The following is a 24,190-nucleotide window of genomic DNA, read 5'->3' on the forward strand; positions in this document are numbered from 1 at the left end:
GCTAGCTAAAGTAGGACAGCATGGAGTAGATAAAGTGGGACAGTCTTATAGGCTTTTTCAATGAAATCCAGTTTACATTAGGGACCCCCTGTACTTAGGTTAGGCAGGGTTCTGGTTCTTGTAGTACTAAATCCTGTAAATTTTTTCTTGTAGTACTGATATTAGTCCTGTTATTTGAGTGAATTCAGAAAAAGTGTGACACTTTTTGCATTTCGGTCTTCTGTAGCCTCTTCAGACATCTATCGAACATATTAGCCCAACACATTATACAAAAGTGTCTTATTCCGAATTCACCCTAGTTCATTACTTTCTAACACTAACAATGGATACACTCGATGAGGGTCTGAGCAGTAGGAGTAGCAATGTTTTCTGTGGTAATCGATTTCCGTCAGTGCCAAGAAGTCGAGGGACTGGAGGGCAGCATAGGCTGAGATGAACTCTGCCTTGTTGGCCGCAGAACGGCAGTTCCAGAGGCTGCAAGAGACCTGGAACTCCACGTGGGTTGTGCGCGCAGGGACCACCAGATTAGAGTGGCAACAGCCACATGGTGTGAAGTGTTTGTTTGGCCTGTGCAGAGAGGAGAGAACAGGGATAGACAGACACATAGTTGACAGGCTACAGTAAAAGGCTACAATAATGCAAAGGAGATCAGAATGACAGTGGGTTTTAACCAGTGGCGGAGCCTCCTCTTGACAATGCTTCGCTCCAAGGCTTCGCTTCGCTTATAATCGCTTATAATTTGCATAAAGTAGAGCAGAGCTCAACTTTTTCTACCGCTCCACTAGAAGGGTTCTCGCCGCTCACCTTCCCACCAGTGGAGGCTCCTCAGAGGAGGAATGGGAAGACCATCCTCCTCAGTGAATTTCATAAAAATAAAAACAGTGAAACATTTAAAAGTTATCCTTTTTAGATAAACCTATACTAAATATATTCATGTCACAAATAATTGATTAAAACACACTGTTTTGCAATAAAGGTCTACAGTAGCCTCAACAGCACACTGTAGGGTAGCACCATGGTGTAGCTGGAGGACAGCTAGTTTCCGTCCTCCTCTGGATACATTGACTTCAATACAAAAACTAAGAGGCTCATGGTTCTCACCCCCTTCCATACTTACACAACTTCCAGAGGACGTCCTCCAACCTATCAGAGATCTTGCAGCATGAACTGACATGTTGTCCACCCAATCATTGGATCCGAGAATGACTCTAGTACTGAAAGCATAAGCTATAGCTAGCTAGTACTGCAGTTCATAACATGTGTTGAGTAGTTGACTCAAAAAGAGAGAAAGACAATAGTTGAACAATTTTGAACAAATTGATTAATTTAAAAATGAAGGAAAAGCAAGAGAGAGTGAAAGAGAGAGAGAGCTAGCTATATTTTGTTGTATTTTTTCACTTTCTTTCACTTTAGCTAGTTTAGCCTACTCAAACACCCGGCTCAAACAAAGAGGGACTCTATGTTAGCTAGCTGGCTATGGCTATGGTTAGCTAGCTGGCTAACTCTTCCAAGTCAAGGTAAGTTTTTTGTTGTATTAATTTATTGCCACCTGGGCCCGCCGGTGTAACTGCTAAACTACTTGCTGACTGTACACTGTACTGCATGATTGTAGCGGGTTTACTAGCGTGTTAGTTCTAGTAGCTATGGTGACAATGACGTTAGCTAATATGGTAACAATGATGTAGGCTGTGTGTAATGGTTAGCGGTTATGATATGAAGGTTTCGCCTGGTCACAGACAGCTGATGTGTTGTGCACTGAAGTCCACAAGCGAAGGGAAAAGGTGTAAGTCGCTCTGGATAAGAGCGTCTGCTAAATTATGTAAATGTAAATGTAAATGTGAGAGGAGGAGAGCGCGTAGATGCAAGAAGGAATTATACAATGAGCAAAATGGTCATGCTGTTTGTATGTGGCTGCTATGATAGTGAACTGTGTTTGTGTGTGATCAGGGGTGTATTTTTTTTTTGTGATCCAATTGACATTTTAGTTATTTAGCAGACGCGCTTATCCAGAGCGACTTACAATTAGTGAGTGCATAAATTTTTCATACTGCCCCCCCCATGTATTCATTCCGCTGATTCTGTTGAAAAACATTTCTTATGAATGGGGGCGGTACTTCTCCTGCTGAATTCGTTGTTGGTGTAAACCTTCTGTAAAGCTTAATCGGCATTTAACGCATCATATCGACACTTACATCACAAGAAACAGAAGAAAGATAACAAATTTTTTGTGGATTTGAAAAAAATATATAATTTAATACAGTTTAAATGTTTACAATTTAGATTAGCTGAAATGAAAGCAACTTCTGAAAATTAACACTTGGATTATAGTGATATTACATCTGATCTTGCAAACAACGTAAAGTATGTTCAGATAGGTGTAATCTAGAGCCAAGTGTGTTGATTTTTTATCAAACTATTGACACACTTGTTGAATTATGCAACAGAACAGGACAACAACAGTAATTTATGAGGCAGTTTAGACAGCGCAGGTGAGTGCAGGTATGGTAGACAGAGTGTTTAGTGGATGCAGCCCTGTTCCACCCGTTTATGTTAATGAATTCATATATGCAAATACACCCATTGTGTTTTTGCAAATTAGGCACATCTACTTTTTGTTATTTTAACATAAATAAATACAAAAATACCTGATACAATAACAAAATGTATATATGAGTGCATTCTAAGAAAAAAAAGTGAAATTTGACAATAACTTGAATACCTGAATTCCCACCAGAATCCCTGAACTATAATCCAGTCAATATCTGATGGATTATAAAAATTCAAAAAGTTTAGAGTATCTTCATCCATTATCCAACTGTTCTATTTATTTTAACAATTTCGATGTCCGTTGCTAAAGGAATGCCATAAAACTCAATGGAGGAAATCTTGTAGTAAGGGCACATTTCTGTGAACAAAGGGACACACTCTGGGCCCCTTCTCTCCTCTTTGTGTCCCAGGTCCTGGCTGAAAAGGGACATTTAAGTAAACAGAGCGCTGGTTACATGCTGCCTCCACAGCAGCCGTGACCTCCCATATTTCATCTAATTGGCCAAGGGAAAGGCCCAATCAGGCAGATTTATAATCACCGGTGCTCTGTCGTCAGGACGATGAAGACCGGAGGTCTGGATGCATGTTGTCATCCGGCCACACGTCTGTGTTTGGGGTGTGCAAAAGGATTACAGTAAATGCACAGCTTTCCCTAAAGTGTATAGGGCACACAGGAAAGTCTTGCTGGAGAAAGCTGAAATGGAAATCGTCATGGTCCAGTACAATACTTTCAGACGTTGTTATAGAGGAAGAGATGCAGAGAAAAAAATTACTAGATGAGCCTCAAAAAGCTCATTCAGGATTCTAAGTGCTTAAGTCACTGTGGGACAAAGCACAATTTAGGACAGAACATACTTGTAGCTTTCTGTCTAGCTCTCTGTCTGCAGGAAGCAGTTAAGAAAATAAGGAAATGATGCACATTTAATTTTAACTATGCTCTTTGGCATTCATTGGATCCCCTCTCTCTGACTACTATCTTGTGGGTTCTTTCCTAATAAGTGACACAAGACGTACAGGTTCTGAACAGTTTGTCCAAGTGTTTCTCCATGGTAGCCCATGTTCCTTACAGACATGACGGGCATGACATGACATTACACTGCCTGGACGATTCATAATCTATCATATCTTATCTATCATCTAACATCACTCATTTATCTTTTGAGCATTCCTATGGGTTTGTGTTTTGTTGTGGTTTGTGTGGTAGACCACATCCACAGTATGATGAAATCTTCTCACAGAAGCAGAGACATGTCCAATCAATCACATGCTGTAGGATTGTTTACATGTCCAGACAGATGGTCACACTGCCCATCATGTGGTCTTCCTCTCCCCAGCAGTGGTCCATGTGAGTGAGTAGGGTTGTAAGGGGAGAGGACTGGGGGCTGGGCTGTAGGAGGTGTAACCTTGTCCATCTTGGTGGCTCCAGTGCTTAGCAGGCTGGTGTCAATCATCTCAACCCCCTGGTTGAAGGGAGGTGGAGAGGACAGTGGGATGGACCATAAAGTTGCCCAAATGTTCGCATTCTCCAACTGGGAAGGGTAGCTTGTTTTGGAGACTGTCCATACACCATATCTATCTTATTTTGACATTGATGGTACCTCACTAGTGTGACTTCAATATTATTTTCCTCATTGTGTGTAATGTGTTTGTACACTCTCAATATAAAGTTATAAAACAGATATGTAATGTCACTGGCTGAGTGTTGGTCAGCTCGCAAATCAATCCCTGCAGAGCCAGCTGTCACAGTAAGTTACAGTGGACCAATGCATGGGGTCTCTGACAGTTTAACACACACACATCAAACAACTGGCTGACTGTTTCCCCCGCTCTCTCTCACACACATCACACCGGCCGTATCACCTCCTGCTCATTTGGTGCAAAAGACACAACAGAAACCTGGCTCATAAACACACTTTAACACAGGTCATGTGACGATGGAGGATCAAAGCGGCTCTCAGCAGCCATGCAGACAGATGTAGACCCTCTGTCTGTATGTGTAGCGTGTATGTGTGTGTGTTTTCGTACATTCTTGCATTTGTGCAATTTAGGGATAAAACACCAATGGAATGTTGGAGAAACAGAACTATGCTCACACAAAATGAAAAATTGAAATTCCTTTGGACTTCAATGAATCTTTCAGGGCAACATGGGTCAACACACTGGGCAACAACATTGTAATGGAACATAGGAACTTTGGAAGTTGTCATTGATGTTAATCATCAGCATTAGCCATCTGTTTCTTATCTCTGATCCCTGTTAAATTAGCCTATCTGCTCGTTAAAGGGTTGATCACTTCTTTGGTGCTGGATGGTGGGTGAGTTTGTGGGTGTGAATGGGATTAGGTGTAATATTTTATTTAACTTTAGATTTCACGCCCTTGACCAGCATATACTTCCAACGGCCCTACAATGCTGCACAAAACACAATCTCACATATTCATAGATTCCCATTAGAACAGGGGAAGCTCGCATTGAGTCAACTCACTCTGCTCCTTTCCTGCTCCGAGCTGCCAAATGTCCTGCAAAAGAGCTCAGGAGACAGCTCAGAGGAGAGAGACGGGGTGGGAGACAGAGCAGAGGGAGAAACACAATTAAATCAGTTTAATCACCACACAAACTACCAAAACAAGTAGCAAAAACAAACTGCTCAATATAGGGTAAGTGACGTTTGAAGACTAGTGCTGCTGAGACTTCCACACAGCCTGGTTCTGGCTCATCATCAGAGGAAGAGAGAGATGGGTGGAGAAGGGTAGGGGGAAGGAGGAGGAGGGGACCGGCTGAGCAGATTGTTGAGTGATAGTTGTGTCTAAGAAGGTCAGTGCCCTGGCGCCACTGCTGCTACACTGCTGAGAGACAGAGGAGGGTGGAGAATGAGCCCTCCCACCTGGGCTCCTTCAGCATGGATACACAGGGACTAGATCAGATTCACTTTACATCAGTCAACTGATGATTCTCACCAACTAAACCATTTGGACAGAATCATATTTCTGAGTGGATATGAGACAAACTACTGAGCACCTGAATTAAAATGTTCAGAGATTATATAATATTAGGCCTACATATACCTGGTCTCAACTCTCTACCTCTGTCTTGTCTCATCTCATGTCACACACTGATCCACAGGATACTGAGCATGTCTAACTGTCCCTTAAGCACCAGCTTAGTCAGGGAGAAAAACGTTTTGCTTTGTTTTATCTTGGCCAGGTCGCAGTTGTAAATGAGAACTTGTCCTCAACTGGCTTACCTGGTTAAATAAAGGTGAAATAAAAAATAAAAATAAAAATGATGACCAAGTCTGCAGTGATACAATTCTAATATAAAATCAAATAAAATCAAATTTCATTTGTCACATGCGCCGAATACAACAGGTGTAGACCTTACCGTGAAACACTTACTTACAAGCCCTTAACTAACAATGCAGTTCCAGAAATAGAGTTAAGAAAATATTTACAAAATAAATAACAGGCAGTGATTGTCAACAATAACAGTGTCCTGGATGTGGGAATACTGAATGTCTGAGCTGATGAACTCCGGCAGGCCAAGTCTTCTTGGCTGCCTATATCCAAATATTATGGTGCTTCTTGGGTTGTTTTTTTAGGTAAATGATAATAAATTACATTTTCTTGTTCTTAAATGAGTAACATAGGGCAGACCCCACCCTGATAGGGTAGACCCCACCCTGGGACATCTAATGGCCAGACAAGAAAACAGTTAGCTAAACATGTACATAGTATTTATGTAAAATATAGGCCAAGAACCTTTTCTGTCCTATTTCATGCAGCACAACACATTCCCATTATAAAGAGAATAGGATATTTATAATATAATATTTTATGAGCAAATATTCTCTATCAGTGTTAATTTGCTAGACCATGGTAATTGATAATTTATCAAAATTAATTATGTTAGATATTACTATATTATACTCATCCTAAACATAATATTTTATTTGATACATTGCACATGACACAAGCAACATGTTTGAACAAGCAGTCCTATGCAATTGTGCAATCATTGACTTGGAAATGTGTTATTCTAATTTGGGTGCTCTAGTGTACAATTGCCAGATTGGCAGTGGTTTCCCCTTAAAAGCTGCTACTTTATTATTGTAATTGTCTACTTTTAGACTAGTGGCTTGCCCTGGCTTGCCCTGGCTTGCCCTGGCTTGCCTAGACAGGCAGGAAAACGAATATTGTTCAAATCAATTCAATATCAATTCAATTCAACATTTTATGACTTCTGAAGGCTGTAAAATGTAGAGCAGGTCCCACAATTCGGCTTCAGTCTTTAACATGTATTAAAAGTGTGCGTCATGAGAGTTGTAATAATGTTCTTTCAATGCCCTATTTTGTATTTTCATTATGTTTTCGCTTTTAAATTGAGGCCTGCTTACCGTTTATTGGAGAGTTCTCTTCACACTCGCATGTTAGGGAGTCGCGGGAGGCGTGGGTGGTGGTGAAAGAGAGAGAGCGTTTGGGAAAGGGGGGTGCGGTGTGCTGGGCTCGGCCTGGGAGGAGGAGACAGAGGGTTGTGTGCAGAACTGCCGGGATTTAAAAAGGCAGCCTGCCCTGCGCTGTGACACCAGACCTGAAATCACCCTCGACTGCTCAGGAACTACTTAAAAAACTCTTGTGCTTTTTCTGAACTTCTTGCACACGGATTTGGACCAAGTTTCTAATTGCTTTATACACTTTATTGATCCATTAGATCAACATTATTTTACCTGATAAAATAATCAACATTTTTAAAGAAGTAAAGGATACTCTAAGAAGAATGGAGATGTGGACAACCGCTGACAGCTCTGACTACTATGACTATGATTATGAAGAACAGGAGAACAGCACCATGTGTGACTACTCTGAGTGGGAGCCGTCCTACAAAGTCATCCCAGTCCTCTACATGCTCATCTTCATCCTAGGTCTCTCTGGCAACGGCGTGGTCATCTTCACTGTGTGGAGGGCTCAGGCCAAGCGCCGGACAGCAGACATCTACATAGGCAACCTGGCCATGGCTGACCTGACCTTCGTGCTGACTCTGCCCCTCTGGGCAGTGTACACTGCACTGGGCTACCACTGGCCCTTCGGTGTGGCCCTCTGCAAGATCAGCAGCTACGTGGTGCTGCTCAACATGTACGCCAGCGTCTTCTGCCTCACCGCCATGAGCTTTGACCGCTACCTGGCCATCGTGCACTCTCTGTCCAGCACCCAGCTGCGTACCCGTGGCCACATGCAGGCCTCCCTGACGGCAATCTGGCTCCTCTCTGGCCTACTGGCTGCCCCCACACTCATCTTCCGCACCACCAAGGACGATGAGAACAGCAACCGCATCTCCTGTGGCATGGACTTCAGCCTGGTGTTGGGTGGGGGTAATCAAACAATCAATCGATCAAATGTATTGAAGCAGAAGGAGTCCATGTGGATTGCAGGGCTCAGCATCTCCTCCTCTGCCCTGGGCTTCCTCCTGCCCTTCCTGGCCATGATGGTGTGCTACTGCTTCATCGGCTGCACCGTGACACGCCACTTCAACAGCCTGCGTAAGGAGGACCAGCGGAAGCGGCGTCTGCTGAAGATCATCACCACCCTGGTGGTTGTGTTTGCTGCCTGCTGGATGCCCTTCCACGTGCTGAAGAGCGCTGATGCCCTCTCCTACCTGAACCTGGCTCCAAACACCTGCGCCTTCCTCCGTTTCCTCCTGCTGGCCCACCCTTATGCTACCTGCCTGGCCTACGTCAACAGCTGCCTCAATCCCTTCCTCTACGCCTTCTTCGACCTGCGCTTCCGTTCCCAGTGCCTCTGTCTGCTCAACCTGAAGAAGGCCTTGCACACCAGCCCCGCTTGCTCCCTGTCCTCCCAGAAGACAGAGGCCCAGTCGCTGGCCACTAAGGTGTGACGTTTATGCTGGGGTCAGGGCATGGGAGAGGGATGCCAGCCAGAGAGAATAGGTCTCCAGCTGCCTTTTCCTGTCCTGCCTCCATCGTCACCTGAACACTGCAGGTAAATCTAAGACTTCAGAGGTGCATGATATCATTAACTATCCAGCAAAGTGATATCATTACCTATCCAGCCACATACATGTGGACTGCAGACTGAGTGCAAATGCACGTGTCCTCCTGACTGTGTGACTGAGGAAACTGATAGTCAGTCTTCTGGCTGTAATCATGACCACTGACATCCTCCGAGCTCACTCTCAGTGATTAGGAAGTTTGTACAAACCCCTTGAACTGCTTGATACAGGGGGCCAAGCTCCATGCCAGGGTGATGCAAACCAGACCCCAGCATTTTGGACAGAGTTGAATGTATTTCAAAGGGACAAAGCAGCTCATATTGTTCTCCTGGTGTCCTTTCTGGACTTAAGGCAAGCTCTTAGGTTGGTTGTACCATGGCTCTGGCTTTTAACACTGGAGGAGTGTATTATACATGCATTTGTACCATGCTGTTCTTGTTTTTTTTAAGCACTTGCTCATTGGAAAGAGGGGAGACCTCTTTCTCTGCACCAGTCAGGACGTCAGTGTGTGTGTATGTACAGGAAAGGTGTTGCAGCTTGATTAAAGGGTTGTAAGGGGTGTCTGCTAAATGACTAAAATGTAAAATGTAAATGTAAGGGGAGATAAGGGCACGGAGGGAGGGGGTGGTCCCAGACGGACAGGTGGCAGCTGACAAATGTTGTCGAGGGAGGAGGGCCAACTAATAGCTGGCTGCTCTGACAGATTAAATTCTAGTGTGTGTGTGTGTGTGTGTGTGTGTGTGAAGGTATGAGCGTGTGTGTGTGTGTGTGTGTGTGAGTTTATTGAATTAGGATTGGGGAAGGCATGAATTAACTTGTCTTTATTTGACAAAGATGTCAATACATGCTGTATAATGCTTTTATGTGATGATTTGAAATAAAAAGTAATCTTTTGAACTAAAATCCTCTCGTGTCACTGTGTTGCTTGTTACGATGTCATGCAAACACTATTCAGTAGAATGTGCTTTTTCCTGTTAGCACACAGGGTTGAAGGATGGCAGTCTCATTCCCACTGTGTGCAGTTAGAACAGAATCAAAGCTATGTCTACGGGAAATACATATGAGTTCTATTTCCCCTCCAATGTTTGATTCTTTGCTCCTTTACGACAGTGTCCCCCTCAGACGATTAACAGAAATGTGTTGAAAATTAGCTAATTAAATTATGGAGGACAATGTATTCTTTCTCAGAGAACTTATGTGTTGATTATGTAAACCAGTGTAATCATGCTACCACATCTCTCCCTCACTCCCTCAAGCAACATGTAAGCTTGAGTAGCTTCTTTTAAAGCAAATATCTAAGATTCACTCCCCATTTGTAATGGCACAATATTGTAGTGTACCATTATCAACTCACTGTTCCATTGTTGGGATGCTTTGCACTGAGACCAGTTTAAGCCAATAAAGATAATGTAACTATTGTATGAGTCATTTGCCAACAAGCACTGTGCATACAGCAGGTCATTGACCTGTAAGAGACCATCCCCATGATTAACTGATTTGGCTGTAATGAGCTTTGTTCTGGACATAATCAGTAACAGCAGGGGGATAGGAGGAGTGGGCTACTAATCCTGGGTCACTTACAGACACCACACTCCTCCTGTGAAACAATATTTGCCTTTGTTGACAGGATAAATTGGGCTTGGAGGAACCTGAACCTGATTCAACAGTTAAAGTGTGGCCCTGGAGACCTGTTATAAGTTGTTTATTTCTCATTGTCTCAAATGTACAGACACCAGTCAAACTCTTCCCAATTAGAAAACCGCATCCCCGTCTCTAATCTACAAACCAAACGTACTCTCTATCATTATACCACCATGTTGGAATACCTCGTCATGGAATTCTATGCGTGTTTGAGAAGCCCAATAATGCAAACATGTTTATTCTGCCTCTTCTCAGCTCCAGAGCCTCATGCATGTTAAACTCACCACACAGAACAAAGGCCCACAGACAGATTGAAAGCACTACTACACTACGAACTAATCTCATGTCTGATAAAGACTTTCGTCTAGAGAAGGAGGATATTGAATGGTTAGTTAATTTATCAGACAGGAGATTTCACACAAGTCCCCATGTCTTCCTCATCAGCAGCTGTCTTGACTGGGTCCACATCAGACACACCAGGCATCGCTCACTGTGTAAAAACATGACTCTATCCCCCATCTGCCGACGCCACTGTGCAGGGTCACAGAAAAGTGTGAAAGACAATCTGAATAGATTATGCTCTGAGGTTTTCAAGTTTTATGGAGGTAATTTGATCATATTATACAGATTTCACGGCCTGAACCTTGCATATGCTGGGCAACATAGTTTCTCTTTGAGCTAAAGAGGGCGTTTAGCCATAGTAACATGAGAGACATTTGCCCCTCTGGTCCCTGCACCCCACTGGGTTACACGTTTGTTTGAGATAGCATGGATGGTATGCCGCAGAGTGCTTTTCAAAATAGATTACACAAAACATTTCAAATCAACATTCCTATATAATAATAGGGTGTGGGTTTCAAGTGGGCCTATATCTTTGACAGCAGTCTTACCATGGGGATTTCCCATTCAAGATCTTCTAATTTGATTCCCTTAATAGACTTCACATGGGATGACAAACAAGGTGACAAGACGACTGAACAGAGTTTTTTTCAAAGGGCCATTAGCTCAAATGTTAGTCTCATAGGCTCTTTACGTTCAAATTTTTGTCATTTAGCAGACGCTCTTATCCAGAGCGCCTTACAGTAGTGAGTGCATACATTTTCATACTAGTCCCCCATGGGAATTGAACCCACAACCTCAGCGTTGCAAACACCATGCTCTACCATTTTGGCTGTTCTGTGAACATTATTATTAGGTTGTAGGGAGGTTCTGAAAACATTTTACTATGGTTCCCTGAAAGTTTTCCAGGATTTCTTTTGTATTTTTATTTGCTTATACATACTAAACACATTTCACAGACACTGTATATTTTAAACTAGTTATTATTTATTTAAAAGTAATAATAATTATTCCTACCCTTCAGCTACCCTCAACCCCTCCCATCTATCTCTGAAAACCATCCAGTTTTCATTTCTACTTGCAATATATTTTTCAACTGTGCTGTGATGTTTCACAAAAGTTCTGAACCTTTGTATTCTCATAGTTTCTACAGATTTTAAATTAAAGATGAACATTTTTACTAAGAGTATTATTATATTATTGATCGAATGACTAATGCTTTTCTAGTCACCCAGCAGTGCTATTTACAGAGTTAATTTTAGGTAAATGTGATTTTTCAGCCATTCCTGAACCTGTGACCAAAAACAAGCTACATATGGACAGTACCAAAACAAGTGATCTAATGATTCTGTCTCTTTGCAAAATAAACTGCAGAGCTGGGATTGTTGTATCCCCTATATACTGTACATAATATTATATTGGTTGCAAGAATTTTGTATAATAACTTAAATGGAAAAACTCTCAATTTTGAATCCGGTGTTGTTTTGTATATCAGTTCATAAACCCTGTACCATGGAATCGGCACATCGAAAATCTCTTCCCAACTATTTTGGTCCTTAAATGGAACTGGTATACATTTTTATTTATCAATTTTCTTTTAACCAATGTTGGTCTTTAATGCAGGGCCAACAGACAAGTTCCTTAGCTTCTCCCCCTTCCACTTTCCTCCTCCATTTTTGCAGTAATGCTGCAGTCAGTTGGTTGTAATTTTGGATAGAGCAGATATTTCCATATATTTTTGTTAGCTGCATGTGTGACATAACTCCACCAGTCCTATTTATGATATCGAGTGTGTTCGTAAATTCACTCTGGAGTGCCCTCAGAGTGCACTCAGAGTGCGCTCAGAGCACTCTGGGCATTGTAAATTTAGAGAGTTGTCAGATTGTCCATTCATAAATTCAGAGCGTTTCACACTCAGAACGTTCAGCGCACACACTGGATTCTCTGGCTGAGGATCAGGGTTTATCCGAGCATTCTGAGAGTGAATTCATTAGGTTTTGTTGCCAAAGTTTACTGACACCGGTCATATTCAACTGATGTTGCGCGTTCGTAAATTCCTCAGTTATTCTGCGGTCAGGCACACTCAGACGAGAGTGCTCTGAAATCTGAGTAGATAGCCAGAGTGAATTTACGAACTCATTAACAAAGATTATACCTTAAAAAAAAAAAAAAAAGCTGGGATGTTCCTTAAAGGAAAATTCCGCCCCCAAACTATATTTTGGTATTTGTTTCATTAGTCTATTGTTGATGTACTCCCAAAATGTTTTTTTTCATACTGGCCCCCCATGGGAATCGAACCCACAACCCTGGCGTTGCAAACGCCATGCTCTACCAACTGAGCTACATCCCTGCCGGCCATTCCCTCCCCTACCCTGGACGACGCTGGGCCAATTGTGCGCCGCCCCATGGGTCTCCCGGTCGCGGCCGGCTACGACAGAGCCTGGATTCGAACCAGGATCTCTAGTGGCACAGCTAGCACTGCAATGCAGTGTTATAGTTTTAAAGTTATATATCTTGGAAACTTGACTGCTGACATGCAAAACATTTTGGCACTATATCAACATTGGACTAATGAAAGAAATACCAAAAGATAGTTTTTGAGTGGAGCTTTCCTTTAAATGTGCTGAGAATATTCCAAAGCCAAACAAAGTTCTGGGAAGGTTGTTTGCAAAATAACCATGGGACAACCACACTCTCACCAAGCTCTAAGAAACATTTATAATAGATATTTGAGTCGTAAATTCAACACCAGCAGTAGAATATATGACACTCTGCTTTATCAATATCAAGTCCTTTCAGGCATTTCCAGTGCAATACACATTATGCAAAGACAACCTCACACTTAGTAAAACAACATAGAAACATGTCAAACAGCCTAGACATCATTTCACCTTTATAAAATAGGTGAGTTATTGATTATACCACAGAATGTCATTAGACAAGGGGAGAGAAGTTGAGTTGTTGTGTGCTAGTTATTATATCCATTGCCCTAATGGCTATCTTCAGTGGACATGTGGAAACGCCCCTGACAGACTGTATGGGAGGTGTTACCACACCCAGGCAAACTCAATGAATATTTACCAACCCCAGCCCATTGTGGGTCAAATAAGAGTTACATCCTTTGTTTACATTGATGTGTTGTTTGTTAGCAGGAGTGTGTTTCACAGTAGTTGCAGATAAGGCTGTGGTTTGCATGCTAGGTATGGAAACCGCCTTGACATCCTTATTGGTAAGAATGGTGAAATTGAAACAGCCCTCTCCAAACCCTAGGTTAGGAGGAGATGAGCCGTTTCAGCCAAACAGCTCTCCCTCCCAACAGACCTCCACAACTCCTCTACCTGTTATGAGTGACCCCAGTCAAAATCACAATGGGGTAACGCTATTAAAACAGGCATATAGTCAGGCCTCTTGTCATACACACATCTCCAGCTGTCATAAATCAGAGCAGAAGAAACCAGGCCAGGCAAAAGCAAAAATAGATCCAGAGGAAGTGTGTGCACGTTTCTCCTCCATCTGAACAATGGGGAGAAGGTAGCCAAGGCCACAAACCGGACCTGGGACCAGGCCTGGCTGTGCTGTGGCGGGATGGGGAGATGACCCCTGGAGCGTCTTGGAGGACCCCTGCCTTCCTGCTGCCTGTCTTACCCTCCTTCCTATCTGGAGGGTGATGGACCTCAGTGGACAGGATAGAGTCAGCAGGCCAGGCAGGAAAGACAAGCGGCAAGGTAGGGGTTCCTGTCCAGGGATATCCTGTCTTTCAGCAGCATCGCGCCGCTTCATCCCCCTGGCGCGAGAGACACACGTCCCACCTGACCCTATAGGAGTTCAGGGTGTTAGCAGGAGCAGCTACACTGTGATATGATCAAACCTGCCACATGACCCAACTCTGAGGCAATGGAATAGTAGGATGGGGGTGATGGGGAGGGGTGATCCGCCTCACCCTGCTGAAATCGATTGTCTGTGAGAAACCAAAGAATGCACCCTCACCCTGCCTATCTATTGCTTTTCAGCCCAGTCTCCACAGAGACGTGAGCATGTGACCCAAACACCAGAGGTGAGCATGTGACCCAAACACGTGAGGTGACATAGTGGAGCCCTTTCACACAAGACGGGTATCGTTAAGGGAGTCACGTCGTTTCCGACAGCCACGGGGGAAGAAGGGGTTCTGACTGAGGGACCACTCCGGATCTACGGGTGTGAGGAACTGAGTTATCCCGAACGGATACTCCTCTCTAGGGCACAAAGCACCCCTTCATATCCTTCTCTATCCCCATTGTGAGGGAGCCCTCTCTCTGCACAGAAGCCATCTCCCTCCCTCAGGCCCACCCAAGGGCTAAATGAAGCCTCTGTCATCAGCCCCAGCACAGAGCCAGTTCAGCTGTACTCATTCAAGCAGTCTGAGCATAACATTAGCTACACAGACAGACAGACAGACAGACAGACAGACAGACAGACAGACAGACAGACAGACAGACAGACCTGGAGACAGGTACAAATGTGTTTAGGTCAAGAGTTGCGTCTGCTAATTCCATCCTTATTTGAACACAGGGTAAGTTTGTAATACAAAGATGCGTTATTTTCTATTTATAGACATTTTCAGTATGATTAATACAAATTGCATAAAAATTGGTTACAGAATCAGTGTATATAAAAATTCCCTCACACACACACACGATCAAATGCATGCATGCACGCACGCACGCACACACACACACACACACACACACACACACACTCTTGTAAAAAACAATTAAGTCTGCTGTTAATTAAGTCTGCTGTTCCACATTTCAGCATTTGGGTTCTGTTATTGCAAGCGCCATTGGTGTTGGTGCCTGCTACAACAACCAGCTGCCTCCCACCAACCGACCAACCGACCTACGCACACACACCACACAAACAACACACATACAACACACACACACACACACTCACACAGATGCTCTCTCATAGCCTACACAGTCTCCTCTTCCTGACAGGTGGTAAGCTGAATAAGGACCTCCAGAACAGCTTCATGGCAGAGCATCTACCCCAAAGGAGAGGAAAGGAGGAACTAAAGATGAGAAGCGATGATCAGACAAAAACATTTGAATATAAAGATGTACGGGCAGGTGTCCTGCAGGAATACTGTAGGATTGTCAAAATCCTGAAGGAAAAACCCCTGATGTTCCTGCAGGATTCCAGTAGGAGCATAACTTATCCTGGAGAAAGTTTGAAAATCCTGCACAACCAAGTACATTTTTGCAGGTATCCTGCAGGAACAAAACCTGCAGGATTTTGATATTTCTGCAGGATATTGCAATTCTTGGATGACCAACTTTTGATATTCCTGCAGGATATGGCAATTTCAAGTTAACTACAGGATTTGAGATATATTGTGACAACATAGAAAATATACTTTTGAAATATAGTGCAATGTCAGACAAAATTTCAACTCAGTGGATGTGAGAAATTCAATAAATGACAATGTCCACATGCAATAAATATAGTGTATGCTACTTTTATTTGATAGATACCAACACAATTGATAATGGTTTCAGTAGATCCACAGTTCAGTCAATGTAATAATGTCAATGTAATAATGCATTTATATATCATGCTGCCAGTTTAAGAAACATATTTATTCATACATACTCTGAATATACAAATACAATGTAAAAAAGTTGTACACATTTTTTATAACAAATAAATAAATAGTTAAGTTAAGCGCTTCCACCCATTCACAGTCTACCTCCCACTTGTTGGTTGTAAACAGGTGTAGTTCCCTTGTTCATTTTTCATAACAAATACCCACCAAAAAATGTGTTGAGCGGTTCAATCCTTTCTCAGTCTACTTCCCACTTGTTGGGTTGTAAACAGATGTACCGGTAGTTCCCTTGTACACCTTGGATGTCTTTCAGGTAAACACAGGTGGTACAGATGTCTGTGCACTTGATTAATTGAACCTCATTTGAAATGCCAATCTCTTTAAGAATCCCAGAGGCGGTGCCTCCTGTCTCTCAGTCTCTTATTGTGCAGCTTGTTGTCATCACTGCGTAGCCCACTTCACTGCCTACGTCAATAAAAGACCTGACCATCCCCACTGACCAATGTTGAGTGACCACTACATGGTTTACTCATTTCGGTAAAGTACTTGCTGTTTTGGAATGAATGCATTCCCATTAACGATCACTCTATGGTGAAATGTACATGTTTATTTGTAAGTAACGTCTGATTCTTCAAGGAGAAAAGCCTCCCTTGATGTAGGGTTCTGTGCAACAGGATACCCTAGTAAAAACACAATTTTCACATTTGTTGGCGAATTTGTAGCCCCTTAATATTTCTTCAACAAACCTTTTGCTAGCTTGGTTTGATTCTGTGGTGAATGTAATAGTGAGTAGTCTCGGGATGTGCTGGTAGAGAGTGAATATTTCCACTATTTGTCCTGGTACATCTTGAGTGCCATGGAAGAATTTACCAAGTCTCCCATTACTACTTTCAAAGATGAATGCACTTTGAGCCCACAAAGGTCCCCAGTTTCGGACAGATGTAGGTGCATGCAAAAGTATGTGGACATTGTCACTAACTTGACATTTCCCATACAATTGTTCAAACCTAATAACAAATTCTCAAAGGAACATCTCAGCCATATCAATGTCACATTTACAGGTGGTTTTATGGCAAGCAATCTTTTGTTTATGCGCTCTATTTCTCTTCGAATGTACCAGGACTCAGGGTGATATTTGGACTCAAACCACACTGTAGTCATTTGATGACATATACCTAGTAAGATGCCATGCATGTAATCAAAAGCAAACCCTGAAATCCCGTTTGAAATGTAAGGAACACTAAAGGAGATGGGCACTTGTCACGCCCTGACTCTGAGGACTCTTATTTGTTGAGTCAGGGTGTGATTTTCCTTGTTGTGTATGTTCCTATGTGTTATTTTCTAGGTTTGGATCTAGTATGTATAGATCTATGTTGGCCTGTGTGGTTCCCAATCAGAGGCAGCTGTTGCTCATTGTCTCTGATTGGGGCCCATACTTAGGCAGCCTATTGGCACTAGTGGGTTGTGGGATCTTGTTCCGTGTGAGGTATGTTGTTTGTGTGCTACCTTGGACTTCACGTTTCGTTTGTTGTTTTGTCGTTGTGTTTATTCGTTAATAAACATGTATGCATATCACGCTGCGCCTTGGTCCGTCCCGTCTATAAACGATCGTGACAGCACTTAAAACCATGTATGATGTTCCTGACTCTACCACCAACGACACCTCTCTGCAGTGTTTCGTGTCTGTGCGTTGTTACGGCCCTGAATTTGTCTGAACCATCTCAGTGCTTCTCCTGCCAATAGGGCGCTTCCCCTTTAATTCCCTATTAAATAGCCAGCCACAGCTACGCAAAAGGGGAGTTTTTTGTGACAGTGGCGCGAGAGAGGAAGTGTTCTACCCTCAGCTTGGAAGCTCGTTGAGACCCAGTTTGTTTTGTTTGTAGTAAAAAGTGTGTACTGTAGCCGTGTCGCAGGATCAACCAGTATTGGATCTACTTATGTCTATTGTTGGACTACTGATCTATGTTGGTCTCCGCTGTTTCTTCATGGCCTTTCCCCGCTGGAGATCTGTTAGCGGATTGGATTGTCTGACTGACCGACTGACTACAACTTTTTGCAGACGGTATTTCATTTGTTTTGGTGTGATTTAAACCGTGATGATTTATGTGTTCAGTTGTAGTGAAGAGATGTGACACTCTTTATAGTTGTGTGGTAAAAGAGTTGATTGCAATCTGATTGTATTAATGAGACCGGGATTACGCATCACTTTATGGAAGGACAATTGCGTGACTGAGGTCACTTGGGTTCACTGAACTCCTTTACCGGGCTGGACTCTTTTAGGCCCGAGGTAAAGGACTTTTCTTGAGGAACCAGAGCTCCTATTATTATGTGTGGGATCATTTATTTTGGTAATACAACCAACGCAAAAGAACACAGTTGTTTTGAAGTTATTTCCAATGTTTTAAGGGTTTATGAGAAGTGTATTTCCATACTGACTTTTACATGAGTCCTTTGAATTGGTGTAGACTTGACGGACCGGACGGGACTCATTCCCTCACAACAAAAAAGGAGAAATCAACATTTTCTTTGGTAGGCACAAACTACCTGGCACCCCTAAAAACAATAACCTCAAGTAAAAACCATTACATAAAGAATGAGTACGGATGCGAGCGAAGCCACACCCGATCACGAACCTGGAACTGCATGTTTCATCTCTTCTTATCATAATTTATCTTCTGCTTGAGACGGGCCTTGATCATGTTCTTTGAGACAAGAGCTCACAAGTCGTGAAGATGGACTACTTGGTCATAGCATGCAGAGTCTGAAGTAACCTACTGGGGTTGTAGCACCATATCCAAGGGTCCTCAGAGGGGACGACTCAGGTTCAGCTCTGCAGGGGTGACTCCAGTGGACTCTTGCACAGCAGAATTCAGGGCAAATTTAAACTCGTGAAGGTGCTTGTCCCAGTGTTTGTGCTGGGTCCCTACATAGGAAGCAACCATTGTCTTCAAGGTTCGATTAACCCTCTCGGTGAGGTTGGTCTGTGGGTGATAGGCCGTGGTCAACTTCTGTCTCAGATTCCATCTTTGGCAGGTCTCCTCAAAAAGACCAGAGATTAATTGGGAACCTCGTCAGAAAGGATGTGATCAGGCACTCCCCAGCGAGTCAGGATCTCTTTCGTGAGGATGTTAGAGACTGTCCTCGTTGTGGCCTGACGAAGGGCAAAGAGCTCCACCCACTTGGAATAATCTTTTTTTTTTTTTTTACCACATTCTGATTCGAGCTTCTAGGAAATGGACCCATCAAATCCACTCTTAACACTTCCCAAGGTCGGGTAACCACAGTTTGCTGCAAATTACCAGCAGTCTTTCTGCCTTCTGGTTTGTACATTTGACAAACCTGACAGCTTTGGATGTGTGACTTCACATCCATGCTCAGATGTGGCCAGTACAGTAATGCTTGAAACCGCTTGTAGGTTTTGAACCTGCCCAAATGACCAGCTAACGGGTCTTCATGGAAATGTTGCAGCAGTTGAAGGCGTAGAGGTTCAGATATGTACATTTGGTAGAGTGTTCTGTGAGGTAGTTGTACAACTCGGTAGACTTTGTCTTCAATGATGGTCAGCTTTGTGGTAGGATTGACCATCTTTTCTCCATCTTCCAGGATAGTCTGGTACAAAGCCTGTACTTCTGGATCATCCTGTTGGGCCTTCCATATGGCCTCAACAGAGATGGGAAAGTCAGTTTTGGGTGAGTCTCGACTGCTAGACAGGACAGTAGCACAAGTAAAATGAGGGCCACTGTTACCATCAGCAGGAGCTCTGGATAAGGCATCGGGAACAGTGTTGTACTTTACTTTCCTGTATTCTACAGCAAAGGTGAACTCTTGCAACCGTAGAGCCCATCTGATGAGTCTGGTGCTTGGTTTGTTGGTCTTGAATATCCACACAAGGGAGGAATGGTCAGTGACCACAGTGAAGTACCCTCCTTCTAGGTAGTACCTCCACTTTTCCAAAGGCCAGACAACGGCAAGGCACTCTTGCTCGGTTGTGGAATAGTTCCGTTCTGCTCCATTCAATGTCCAACTGGCGAATGCTAGCACTTCTTCAGTGCCAAGTCCAGTCTGTTGGACTAGGACAGCACCAAGTCCAATATCACTTGCATCCGTGTAAACAACAAAAGGACAGTCAAAGTTGGGATGACCCAAAATGGGAGGTGTGACAAGGTGTTGTTTCAGGGTTTCAAAGGAGGTCTGGCACTCTGCCGTCCATCGGAATATCCCTCCTTTTCGCTTCAATGCGTTGAGTGGTTCTGCCACCAGGGAGAAATTCGACACAAACCGATGGTACCATCCTGCCATCCCAAGGAACCATTGAAGGGCCTTGAGGCTGGTCCATCTCAACCTGCCAATAGCCACTATTGAGGTCGAGGGTGGTGAACACAACAGCACCAGACAATGACTCCAGGATCTCTTGGATGGTGGGAAGAGGATAGGCATCAGTTTGGGAGACGTTGTTGGTCTTCCTATAGTCCACACAAAATTTAAGACCACCGGTCTTTTTTGGGATGAGGACAACAGGAGCAGCCCAGGTAGAGGAGGAATGATCAATTATATCTTCTGTCAACATATCATTAATAAGTCCCTTTTGGAGGATTAGCTTCGCTGGGGACAAACGATATGGCTTCTGCTTGATCGGCATTTCCTGTGTAAGGAATATTTTGTGCTTCAGGAGCCCGGTGCGTCCCAGCTTCGAAGTACATACATCAGAGTTATTCTGCAGCTGTTCCCATAGTCTTAACTCCTCTGGCTGTTCCAGCTGAGCTCTTCTCACAGCCGGTAAAAGGAGATAATCAGAAGGATTATCAAGGGTTAGCTGTACTGGAGCAATGGCAGAGAAGACTGCCACATTTGGACCCCAATCATGTAACTTCGTAGCTTCTGCTTGGAAGAAATGCTTCTAGCTCTGATTGTGTGGAAACCAGTAGCAATTGTGTGCGATATCAATCTGGACACCACTGAAGTACATTAAATCAATTCCCAACAAGACAGGAAAAGCTAGGGTCTTGGAAGGTAGAATAACAGAAGGAATCATATAGGAGCGGTTGCACAGGCAGAACTGTACCTCACTCATTCCAAGTGGTCGTTTAGCCTCACCATCAGCCAGATATAGAGGACCTTCTGTCCACGGCTTCAAAGTTGTATTGTGGACCTTTAACCTCCTTCCACAGTTTCTCATTGAGCAGTGTGTAGGATGACCCGGTGTCCAGGATGGCTCTTCCTGTCCAAGGGCCTATGGACAGGGGTAACACCAGTTGGTGCTGTATTGACTGAAAGGAAGGGGATATCGATGGGTGGGCGTAGGCAGTGACTCTTGGAGTTTCAGCTCTGGTCAAAGCACCTAGAGTAGGATGGTCGTTCCTGCGAAGGGAGTTAGGTGTGTTGGCCTGTTGTGATTTGTTGTACGGTTTGTAGTTTCTGGAAGGGTTTATTTGATACTGATTTGGACATGTAGCTGAAGAATGTCCCTCTTTTTACTACATCTCCAACAGAACACTGGAGGGGTCTAGGCTGGAGACTCTGAATGTGGTTGATGGTCTGTCTTGGGTAACTGTTTGGGTGTCTGTTTCTTTCTCTGTTCATATTGCTGTTGGCATTCTATGTCCTTCTCGAATTGCTGTCCCAGTCTAACCAGTCCATCTACAGTCATGGTCAAAAGTTTTGAGAATGACACAAGTATTGATCTTCACAAAGTTTGCTGCTTCAGTGTTTTTAGATATTTTTGTCAGATGTTACTATGGTATACTGAAGTATAATTACAAGCATTCCATACGTGTCAAGGGCTTTTATTGACAATTACATTAAGTTTATGTCAATATTTGCAGTGTTGACCCTTCTTTTTCAAGACCTCTGCAATCCGCCCTGGCATGCTGTCAATTAACTTCTGGGCCACATCTTGACTGATGACAGCCCATTCTTGCATAATCAATGCTTGGAGTTTGTCAGAATTTGTGGGTTTTTGCTTGTCCACCCGCCTCTTGAGGATTGACCACAAGTTCTCAATGGGATTAAGGTCTGGGGAGTTTCCTGGCCATGACCCAAAATGTCGATGTTTTGTTCCCCGAGCCACTTAGTTATCACTTTTGCCTTATGGCAAGGTGCTCCATCATGCTGGAAAAGGAATTGTTCGTCACCAAACTGTTCTTGGATGGTTGGGAGGAGTTGCTCTCGGAGGATGTGTTGGTACCATTCTTTATTCATGGCTGTGTTCTTAGGCAGAATTGTGAGTGAGCCCACTCCCTTGGCTGAGAAGCGACCCCACACATGAATGGTCTCAGGATGCTTTACTGTTGGCATGACACAGGACTGATGGTAGCGCTCACCTTGTCTTCTCCGGACAAGCTTTTTTCCGGATGCCCTAAACAATTGGAAAGGTGATTCATCAGAGAAAATTACTTTACCCCAGTCCTCAGCAGTCCAATCCCTGTACATTTTGCAGAATATCAGTCTGTCCCTGATGTTTTTCCTGGACTGGTGGTGCCCCGATCCCGCAGCTGAATCAACTTTAGGAGACAGTCCTGGCGCTTGCTGGACTTTCTTGGGCGCCCTGAAGCCTTCTTCACAACAATTGAACCTCTCTCCTTGAAGTTCTTGATGATCCGATAAATGGTTGATTTAGGTGCAATCTTACTAGCAGCAATATCCTTGCCTGTGAAGCCCTTTTTGTGCAAAGCAATGATGACGGAATGCGTTTCCTTGCAGGTAACCATGGTTAACAGAGGAAGAACAATGATTTCAAGCACCACCCTCCTTTTAAAGCTTCCAGTCTCTTATTCTAACTCAATCAGCATGACAGAGTGATCTCCAGCCTTGTCCTCATCAACACTCTCACCTGTGTTAACGAGAGAATCACTGACATGGTGGCAGCTGGTCCTTTTGTGGCAGGGCTGAAATGCAGTGGAAATGTTTTTGGGGATTAAGTTCATTTTCATGGCAAAGAGGGAATTAATTGCAATACATCTGATCACTCTTCATAACATTCTGGAGTATATGCAAATTGCCATCATAAAAACTGAGGCAGCAGACTTTGTGAAAATTAATATTTGTGTCATTCTCAAAAGTTTTGACCACGACTAAAGTGGTGACTCTTTCTCTGAGTTGACTAGCTAGTAGAGGTTGATGTTCTTCAAGATCAACTTAATGACCTCTTCCTCCTCAATGCCAGGTTTCCACCGTCTGCACAGGAAGTGGTAACCCTATGCAAAGTCACGGATACTCTCTCTCTTTGCACTTGATTCCTGACTGTCTGCCAGCTCATCTGTGTAGTCCTCAGACAAAGGCAGAGGAAAACCTGGCCTCAGAGTCAGCCCAGGAGGTAGTGGTGAGACGTGCCACATCCCACCAGTCTCGAGCTGTCCCATGCAATGTATTCCTCAATGTGGCAAGGAGTTCTTCGTCAGCCAGGGGATTGAGGGCAAGAAAGTCACGACATCTTTCCAGATACATTAGCGGATCAGGACTGTCATCCTTTTTCCCAAAGGTGGGAAATTGCAATTTAATGGGCATCGCCCCCACATGAAGTCTACTCAAATCACCATGAACAAGAGAGCTAGGAGGGATTGAGGAAGTAGAGGGTGACAGAGTTATCAGACCATGAAAATGAATACCAGGATGCATGGTGATTGTCTTGGCTATTCTGAGGTGCCAGCTTGGCCCCAGTGGCCTAATTGATAAGGCACTGGCCTCCAAAGCTAGGGATTGTGGATTCAAGTCCAAACTGGGATGCCATCCTTTATGTAACGGTTTTGACTTGAGGTTATTGTTTTTAGGGGTTTGTGCCTACCAAATCAAATATTGATTTCTCCTTTTTTGTTGTGAGGGAATGAGTCCCGTCCGGTCCGTCAAGTCTACACGAATACAAAGGACTCATGTAAAAGTCAGTATGGAAATACACTTCTCATAAACCCATAAAACATTGGAAATAACTTCAAAACAACTGTGTTCTTTTGCGTTGGTTGTATTACTAAAATAAAGTATCTCACACATAATAATATAACAAACAAGGAGCTCTGGTTCCTCAAGAAAAGTCCTGTACCTCGGGCCTAAAAAAGTCCAGCCCGGTAAAGGAGTTCAGTGAACC

General features: G+C 43.5%; 1 protein-coding gene across 1 annotated transcript; it reads left to right on the forward strand.

Moving 5' to 3' along the window:
* The first annotated feature begins 7,143 nt into the window (after positions 1 to 7,143).
* On the forward strand, positions 7,144 to 9,446 carry LOC311128113 (apelin receptor B-like). The gene has a single exon (XM_084160085.1). The coding sequence runs from the start codon at positions 7,320 to 7,322 to the stop codon at positions 8,433 to 8,435; it is 1,116 nt and encodes a 371-aa protein (XP_084016211.1). The 5' UTR covers positions 7,144 to 7,319; the 3' UTR covers positions 8,436 to 9,446.
* The last annotated feature ends 14,744 nt before the right edge of the window (positions 9,447 to 24,190 follow it).

Source organism: Coregonus lavaretus, assembly GCF_964263955.1.
Source record: "Coregonus lavaretus genome assembly, chromosome: 4".
Classification (NCBI taxonomy): Eukaryota; Metazoa; Chordata; class Actinopteri; order Salmoniformes; family Salmonidae; genus Coregonus; species Coregonus lavaretus.